This window comes from Stegastes partitus, unplaced genomic scaffold (genome assembly GCF_000690725.1).
Source record: "Stegastes partitus isolate 25-593 unplaced genomic scaffold, Stegastes_partitus-1.0.2 Scaffold306, whole genome shotgun sequence".
In the NCBI taxonomy this organism is placed as follows: domain Eukaryota; kingdom Metazoa; phylum Chordata; class Actinopteri; family Pomacentridae; genus Stegastes; species Stegastes partitus.
The window spans coordinates 100,484-109,046 of NW_007578037.1; the positions used below are offsets into that span (position 1 = coordinate 100,484).

Below are 8,563 nucleotides of genomic sequence, written 5' to 3' on the forward strand. Positions count from 1 at the left end.
AGTAATTTTATGGCCACACATTGTAAAAGAACAAACTACTATTTGTAAAAATACTCATTTCTGATGTGGACATTGTTTACATTTTTCTCCAGTTTATTTAGTTTTTTTTGTTTGTTTGTTTTTGTACAATCAGCATATAAATGAAATACTTTCTGTGATTTTAGTGGTTTTTATCTGTAATTAAACAAAATTAGGTACATCTGTAAAATTACAGAAAATTGATTTTAATGAGTTAAACATTTATTTCTTATAGTGCACTGTAAAAATGATTTTTCAAAATCTGTATAAATAAATAAATAAATAAATACATAAATAAGCAAGCAAGCAGCAAGGATGCCAGAAAAAATACCATAAACATAAAAACAGCAAAAATAACAGTAAATTTCAGTTTAAAAAAAAAATTTGATTCTTGCTGATTTAAATCCAAAAAAATAGTGTGATTTTATAATCAAAAACAAATGGCTATTTTTAAAAACACAGACTTCTGATGTGGACATTATTTACAGTTTTGGCCCTTTTTTTTTTTTAAAGTACCAAAATAGAAATCAACACTTTTTCTGTGGTTTTACTAGGTATTGATTGTAATTTTGCAAACCTGAGAAGATATTTAAAATAACAGTAAATTGTTCACAAAAACTGGCTAAAAACTGCAAGAATTTATTTTTATTTTTACAGTGTAATAAATATGTAGCAGGAGTCAGTTGCTGGTTAGCTTCGCTTTGCACAAAGGCTGGAAACAGGTGGAAGCCGCTCGTCTGGCTGCGTCCACAAGCAACAACCAGCATCGGCAGCTGACTAGTCTGTCGTTGTCAGCAACTAGCATGTTATATCTGGAGCCAGTCTGGCTGTTACACCTCGCCTGCAGTCTTTGGCTAAACTAAGATAACCGTCTGCTGGTTCATGGCAGTTTTGATCTTTTCATCGAAGTGACTGAAAAGTAAATAAGTGGAGCCGACTTCCCAAAATGTAAAACACTGTGTTAACCCTTTAACAAGAAGAATCCACCTATTCATGATACAATTTATTGAACAGAAAAATAATGTGCAAATACATTATACATGCTGATGTCAGCAACCATTTAGTGTAACTGAACATACAGTGTTACTATGTGCGCTTTATATAACCCATGTAAACAGTATCACAACATATCAGAATAAAACTTTTTTTAAAAATACATAAAATTCCAACTTAAAACTACAGCAGTGAAGACATGGTGGCTTTGGCTGTAAACGGCATAAAACATATGAGATGTGTGAGGCTACTTCTGTGATTTAATCTAATATGTTTCAATCACACTACACTGCAGCTGACTGAAACTTCCAGGGGTCGTTTATGCTTCCCCATTGGCTGATGTGGGTTTACACGTGCGTACTATGATTTCAGTAACATGAGCCAGTCTCATTATTTAACAGCCATAATTACAAATACAATGCAGTTGTCTTTGGTGTTTGAATGAGACAGCATTTACTGTCAAGAGTGGTGACGATTTTTAACTTTTGTTTTCAGTTCAGTGAGTTTGGGTCCCGTGGTTACTAGTCTGACTGGTTGGTGGGTTGCATGGAAGCCAAGTGAATGTGCTTCATTTCTGTCGTCCTGAGTGACGTGAAAGCATCCCCCCATGGCTGAATCAAGTCAGACTGGAAGAACAGGGGAAAGCATCTGTGCAAGAGAAGACATGGAGGAAGATGAAGGAAGCGGCAATTATGGCAAAAATGGTTTAAGGTCTAAGCTTTGCAAGAAATCAAACTAGTCAAACAAGATCCCTGAGATGTTTGACTCATATTACCAGAAACAATCATGTAAAGTCACACATGCTCTCTTTTTGTAATTGCCAGTGGGTACCTCGTACTGTCGGTGGCGGGCGAGGAGGTTTGAATGTGCTGCCTTGAGCTAAAGTGTCCACAATCCAGCTGAGCGCGTTTGAGCAATATTCCATCTGAGACGAAAAGAAGAACAAAACTCTATCAGGTTTTTCAAAACATCGAGGAGCAGTGAGGCTGCATCAGTCTATATGTTGACATTTCCTGCTCATTCTGTGCTCTGTGGTCTATGACAATACACACAAGTGGCTTTTTAAAGGAGCAGTGAGTAGGATTGACTGGCATCTGGTGGTGAGGCTGCAGATTGCAAAACATGTAATACACCCTGTCTCACCCCGTCTCCGTATAAGTATTTAGAAGAACCTACGGCGGACACTAAGAATGCAAAAAGCCCTCTGTGTGGAGTCGGTGAGAAATGGGGGTGCAACATGGCGGGCGTTGTGAAAGAGCATCCATTAAATCTGTACATATAAGCAGCTCATTCTATGGTAATGAAAACATAAATCTGACACACTGGACCTTTAAACTGTCACTCGGTCCAACATGACTAATGACTATCATCACCTATTGAACACCCCCCTCATGTCATCATTCTACATTTTGTGCTTTTTCCCCACCCAGGTTTAAATAAACTGTTTTCATATCCGTCCGTCCATAAAATATGAAGCCAACATAAGCAGCCAGTTAGCTTAGCTTAGCATAAAGACTAGAAACTGACATACACAGGCAGTCTTGCTCTGTTTAAATGCCACAAAATCCACATGCAAACACTGATCAAACTCAGCAATTTACAGTTGTTGTTTTTTTAAAAATTTATACAAAACAAAAACAAAAACAAAAAAAACCCCTCAATTAGTCATTTTATTTGGGACAATGCGGTAGAGTATTTCTTGGCTCCCATCAGCAGCAGTTACCAGCAAACCAACAGACTCTAAATTGTTACAGTCCACACTCATAATCCCTGCTGAAAACAGTTTGGACACTTATACAACAGGTGTTTCCTCTATTTCCATCTCCCTTTTATCACACTAAGAGTGTACGAATAGTTAAATGCTATAAATAAAAAGTGCTTCAACGTTACCTCGTTCTCCAGAGCCCTCAGTCTGTGATCAAAGTCCCTGCTTTCAGTCAGATGTTTAACAAGACCATCCACTCTGGGGGAAAAAAAACAAAAGGGGGAATTCACTTCAGTGTTATGGATCCAAAAAATACGTTTAAAGTTTGCAGCTGCAGCGGTGAAGGAAGGTGTCCTCACTTGACAGACATCCGTTTGAGTCTCTCTGAGTCGCTGCTTTTCTGGATCTTGTTTTGAGCGGTCAGGAAGTCCTCCTTCTGGATGGTTTCCCACGTCATTAATCTGTTAGCAGCTTTCCCTCTTAACTGCAATACTAATAGAAAAAGGCATTTATCATTTACAATACATTTAATCTAAACCACTGACCACAGCTGAAACGAGGCAAATGTGGATGTAAACAATGAGTCCATTCCTCTGGTGACTGTTCAGCTCATTTCAGATACGCACTCTTCATTTATCTGACGGTACCTGAACGTGTAGAAACAAGCCCCCCCTCCGGAACGCTAGTGAGGATTAAGCGGTGTATAGCTAATGGATGGATGTATTTGGTGTGCAGAAGGCAGTAACTTTATGGCATTTATCCTTTTAAATACTGACCAAAGTGGTGGATCTTGACAGAGGGCACCTTGCGGATGGTCCTCTTGATAAACAGGTTGATGTGGGAGAGGATGATGAAAGGAGGAGCCAGGGAAGGACGCGAGTGGTACTGAACAATCAGGTTGTAGCGCTGGAACTTCCAGTAGATGTCGCTGTTGGCCTGCACTTCAGAGAAGGTGTAGCTGTGTGGACACGAGATCAGAGTAAAGAGCAATCACAGTGGACCATTTACAGAGATCAGCACGTGAATGTAGCCGCAGATGGGCACTTTTGTCTTTACCTAAACATGGCAATGAGCAGGTTGATGAGAAGGATGTTGGTGACCAAGAGATAAATGACCAGCAGAATTACCACCAGCCAGTTACTGGTCAGAGTTCTGCACGGCTCCGCACCACCCTCAATCAAAGTTATGTTGTCTGTGCAGGGCATATCCCAATCTTTCCCCACTGGAATAAAAAGAAAAAGAGTAAAATGCACTGGGGCTCAATTATAAAGCTGCATCGGATGTGAAATACAGGTCACGTTCCTAAACTGGCTTTAAAACACAACAATTATCCACTTTCCTCCTCTGTATGCACAATGCCCACACAAACATTTATACCATCCATCTCCTCCACGGGGATCTGTCCGAAGATGTGCAAGTAGGGCCTGTAGAAAACCCTGCGAAAGATGCGATCGAGGCGAGGGTCGTAGGAGTAAATCAGAGCCTGATTGGCGACTCCGTATGCCATGAGCCACACCCCCAGGAAGAAGAGGAAGAAGAAGACATCCTTCATCTGAGCAGGAGAAAAGAGTTGTAAATCTGTCACTGTAACGTAAACACTCGCTGTATGTGCCATTAGTATAATGTCGGGTTCTCACCATCTTGCCCACGATGATGATTTTTGGTCCCAGCTGCTTGTGAATGGCAAAAATGTGAATGAGGCGAAGGGTGAAGACCATGTAGTCAACACACAGGATGTCCCGGCCGAACTCGTATGACCAGTGAAACATCCTGAAACACATCAGAGCAGTGTGGCATCAGTATCACCCAGTGGCCAACACATAAAATAAATGTAAAAAAATCTGGTGAAATTTGGATCTTACGGCATGTAAGAAAAGCATCAATGCATTAGTGTGTGTTGTGGTTACATCTTTATGAGCATTGTTTAAAAAAAAAAAAAAAAAAAGAGTAAGCATGTTGTTCCGATTTGTGTCCCAGAATTTTTTTTGTACAAAAGATTTTTAAACCTTTGCAGTCCAAAACAATAAACTAAAACTCGAGTTGAACTGTGCAAACGTTTAGCTGAGAACTTGTGACAGATTAGGAAGTACGTTGCCTTGTTTTAAGGTGGGTTTCCCAAAATAATGGTGCCAAAAATTCCCTGCAGGTGGTCAAACCATGTTGTACAAACGATGCACACACGTACCAATAGGCCTGCTAAACTAACAACCATAATATTATTTATAGCAATTTAATAGAATCTAGCATCAGAAAACATCAGTTAGAGTCGTTTCAGTGTATAAACTGTAGTAGTGAGTAAACATGCAGCATGTAGGAGCAGCAAAGTTGCAGGGTTTTTTTTACTTTGCATAACAAATATGCTAGTTCTAATCTAAAAATCATCTTAAAAAAAAAAAAAAAAAAACCCCAATACATTTATAAATGTTTAAATTTTGCAATTTGAAAACAACTATAAGATTGATTTTGTCAAAGTCTTTTACATACCTGCAGATTAATCCTATGACAAACAGTATAATAGCAGTGAGGTCACATTTATTCCACACGTCCTGAATGTACACTCTGATCCTCTGACGCCAGGTCATCGTCCCTAAAAAGAACGTCTTGGAGAAAATAGAAAGAAAAAAAAACAATTAACTTCATAGATCCACATAAAAAACACACATCTATAAAGATCATTCAAGAGATCATTTTCAATAACAGGTGAAAATCCTATCAGTATGACATTCTACGTTATATAAGTCTATGTCTGGTCTTGAGTGCATGCTGGAGGGCATAACCTGCCCCTCACCAAGTCCCAGCTGGGAAAGGCTCCAGCCCCCTGTGACTCTCTATAAGGTAAAGCAGGTATGTCTAACGCTGATGATGGATGGATGTTTGGTTTAACCATAAGGGTTATTCCATCTCAAATCATCAGGGGCCTTCTGCTCGACCATCTCTCATTTGCTTTAAACTTTTCCATCAAGAATTGCTGCGATTTAAAATGACACCTGTGAAATATTATCTTAATATAAATGTAAGCTGTCTGAGGTTAAAAAGAAAAATAGAAAAATGTCTGACAAACCACTTTCTGCTCTTTTTTTCACATTTAAACAACAATATCTCAGAAATATTTGAAGATAAAAGTCTAAAAATTTACTTCTCATTATCTTGTTCATTTAGAATCTGCAGTATTGGACAAGTAGATCAGACAGTCCTGGACTATGAGTGAGTTGAAATATGAAAAAAAAAAAAACTGAAGCTCTCATGAAAAGCCCCATCTTTGATCACACATTAACAAAAAATTGATTATACAGAAGTCAACTAGTGATATTTTCTGAACCATATGTAGCTACATGTCACAATAAAACAGCAATAAATATGTAGAATGCTTTTTCTAATATGAAAAAGGAAGGTATGACAAGTTGAAAACACAAATATTGCTAAATGTCCTAATCCATGTGGAACAGAGTTCAGGAGGTTCAAAATGGGTCTCAAAAAAAAAAAAATTCAGCCAGAATCAGAGATCATTCGATGCACTTGTCCAGTATTGCAGACTTTTAATCGATGACATGAAGAAAGAGAACAGTGAACATTTCAAGCTTTTATCTTTAATATTGTGAATTAAATATAACCCTCAAATTTGAACGCACGAAAAAAAAGTGCTGAAAGTAGGCCGACTGGTGATTTTAAAATATCGATATATTTTGAAAAGTGTTTCATAGATTAAACAAAAATTTTACAAATATTTCTACATTTTATGCAACAAAAATTTGAAGCAAATTGAAGCTGGTCAAGCAAAAAAATGTTCCTAAAATTTGATGATGAGATGGAATGACCCATACACTGTAAATTGATTGCAAATCATTAATCTATTGGATTAGATTTCTACTTTTTCAGTGACTACACGACAGGTCTATGCAGTAAGTACTAAATAAAAGGTAAGACGTGTCTCTAAACTTACCTCTCGGATCTCCTCACACACGATGGTGAACACCCAGAAGTACAACACGTACTCAGTGATGGCCGGACCAGCGGGCGGCGGCGGCTTGAAGTCCACCAACAGCACGTAGGCGAAAAGCAGGAGGAAGAGGAAGTACATCAGGACGTTGCCCAAAAATGAGGTGACGGGCGCGAACCAGAACTGACGCCAGCGTGACACTATGAAGGGACGCTTCGGTGGTGGGCGGCGGTGGGGCACGCCTGTAAAAAGAGTTATCAGACATGAATTAGCAGATCATCACAGTGACAACAGCTTCTAAAACGTGTTGAAACAGGACTCACCTCTGATGGTGGCTGTCCTGGGAGTGATCGGTCCTTGTGAATCAGCCTCACTGGTACAACAACACATCAATTTTGGTGTATCAGCACATTTAATAGAAGCTATGCAACCAGTCACCTAGTTTACCTTAACGGCACGATTTCAGCGAGTGCATCGTATTGAAATATTACATGTGCTTGATGTCAGAGAAGGAGAAGACGGTGGTCCCATAGAGGCTGTCACTGTCCCGACCTGGACCGTCCTCGCTAGGCTTCCCCTCCTCTTCTTGCTGCTGGTCCTCTTGGTTCCTAGGAGGTGGAGTTTGATGGAAAATTATAAATTAATATAGAAAAATAAAAACTATTCTGAAATCTTTCATTTTCTGAATGCTGATGAGAAAATAAATAAATAATGTGGGTTTTACCTGAAGGAGATGAGGTTGGTGTAGCAGAAGAGGGGGCAGAAGAAAGTGAGCAGCAGCTTCCACACCTCAGTGTTCCTCTTCATGTCACCCCACCAGATCTGAGACAACAGAGACTGGAAGAGGACAGAACATTTCACTTCACTTTCTTAACATGGAAGTCCAATATCATTAATACTTTGCTGTAACCAAGTGCTGCTATTTGCAATTATTGTAACATCGATTTATCATTTTCTAAGGCACACAAAATGTTGAACATTAGCCTGAAAATCCAGTTGAGCATTAGCAGAGCAGACTGAAGTATAATAGAGCCTAATGAAGTTAGAGATTTGGGTTCCACCGTCGTCTTTCATGAGCCAGTCTCACAGATGTAACAACGGTGACACACCTGCACTCCATCGTGGCTGAAGAACAGTCGTGCATCTGCTCCCATTCCCATCTGTAGGCAGGTGGTGCCGCCCCAAACTGGAGATTTCCTGATCAGCAGGGTGAAGGAGCGACTCTCATTGCTCCGATAGCAGGAGCTGAAGACATCTGAGGCGAAGCAAAACAGATGAGCTTCTCTTGCAAACTACTGCTTACACCAAGTGAACCACTGCTGCAGGAATTTATACCGTATCTGTTGCTTTATTAGTGTACAAACACACTTTCTGAATGTATTAAAAAACTAAACATCTAGAAATACGTATCTAAATATCTAGAGGATAGTGGAAACTAGACTGAAGGTCTTACCATGTGCCAGATTCTCAAACCTCTGGGCCAGCTCCTTCATGGACAGTTTGGTTTCAGTCTCCACCTCATGCTTGGACAGCTCTCTCAGTATCTTACAGCCACTTAAAGCACTCAGAACTGACTCGCCTGCCTGCAGGAGACACAATAAGGGAAGAGAGGCTGTTGACAGCTGATTTAAATGAGTATTTTCACTAAAAGTAACGAAGTAAATGTACTCAAATACAGGTGCTTGTACTTTACTTGAGTGTTTCCATGTTATGCTTTGTCGGACTTTTGCTCAACTGTATTATTTGATATCGTTTGTTACTAGTTACTTGTCATGTTAAGACTTAGATGATAAGATTTTGTAATATTTTACCCCCAAAAAACAGAAATTATAAAAGAACAATATATGATTACTGAGTATATTAATAGTTTCCAAACACTTTGGTGTTTGACCACAAAAAAGCAGCATCTG

The 8,563-nt window shown here is 39.3% G+C and overlaps 1 protein-coding gene across 2 annotated transcripts in view; it reads right to left on the minus strand.

Annotated features, from left to right (window-relative positions):
• Window positions 1-1,008: 1,008 nt before the first annotated feature.
• LOC103358358 (transient receptor potential cation channel subfamily M member 4-like) overlaps window positions 1,009-8,563 on the minus strand; it is a 17,912-nt gene continuing 10,357 nt past the window's right edge. The window contains exons 14-28 of one of the 2 annotated variants that reach the window (XM_008283287.1): window positions 8,107-8,236; window positions 7,763-7,908; window positions 7,378-7,490; window positions 7,145-7,261; window positions 6,977-7,026; window positions 6,657-6,895; window positions 5,201-5,316; window positions 4,354-4,486; window positions 4,094-4,268; window positions 3,773-3,938; window positions 3,493-3,674; window positions 3,076-3,208; window positions 2,902-2,974; window positions 1,843-1,936; window positions 1,009-1,659 (exon numbers count right to left, since the gene is read on the minus strand). In XM_008283287.1, coding sequence (XP_008281509.1) covers window positions 1,628-1,659; window positions 1,843-1,936; window positions 2,902-2,974; window positions 3,076-3,208; window positions 3,493-3,674; window positions 3,773-3,938; window positions 4,094-4,268; window positions 4,354-4,486; window positions 5,201-5,316; window positions 6,657-6,895; window positions 6,977-7,026; window positions 7,145-7,261; window positions 7,378-7,490; window positions 7,763-7,908; window positions 8,107-8,236 — 1,899 coding nt within the window. In that variant the 3' untranslated portion in view covers window positions 1,009-1,627. Of the gene's footprint in view, window positions 1,660-1,842; window positions 1,937-2,901; window positions 2,975-3,071; window positions 3,209-3,492; window positions 3,675-3,772; window positions 3,939-4,093; window positions 4,269-4,353; window positions 4,487-5,200; window positions 5,317-6,656; window positions 6,896-6,976; window positions 7,027-7,144; window positions 7,262-7,377; window positions 7,491-7,762; window positions 7,909-8,106; window positions 8,237-8,563 lie in introns of those variants that run through there. The other variant, XM_008283288.1, reaches the window with a different exon arrangement.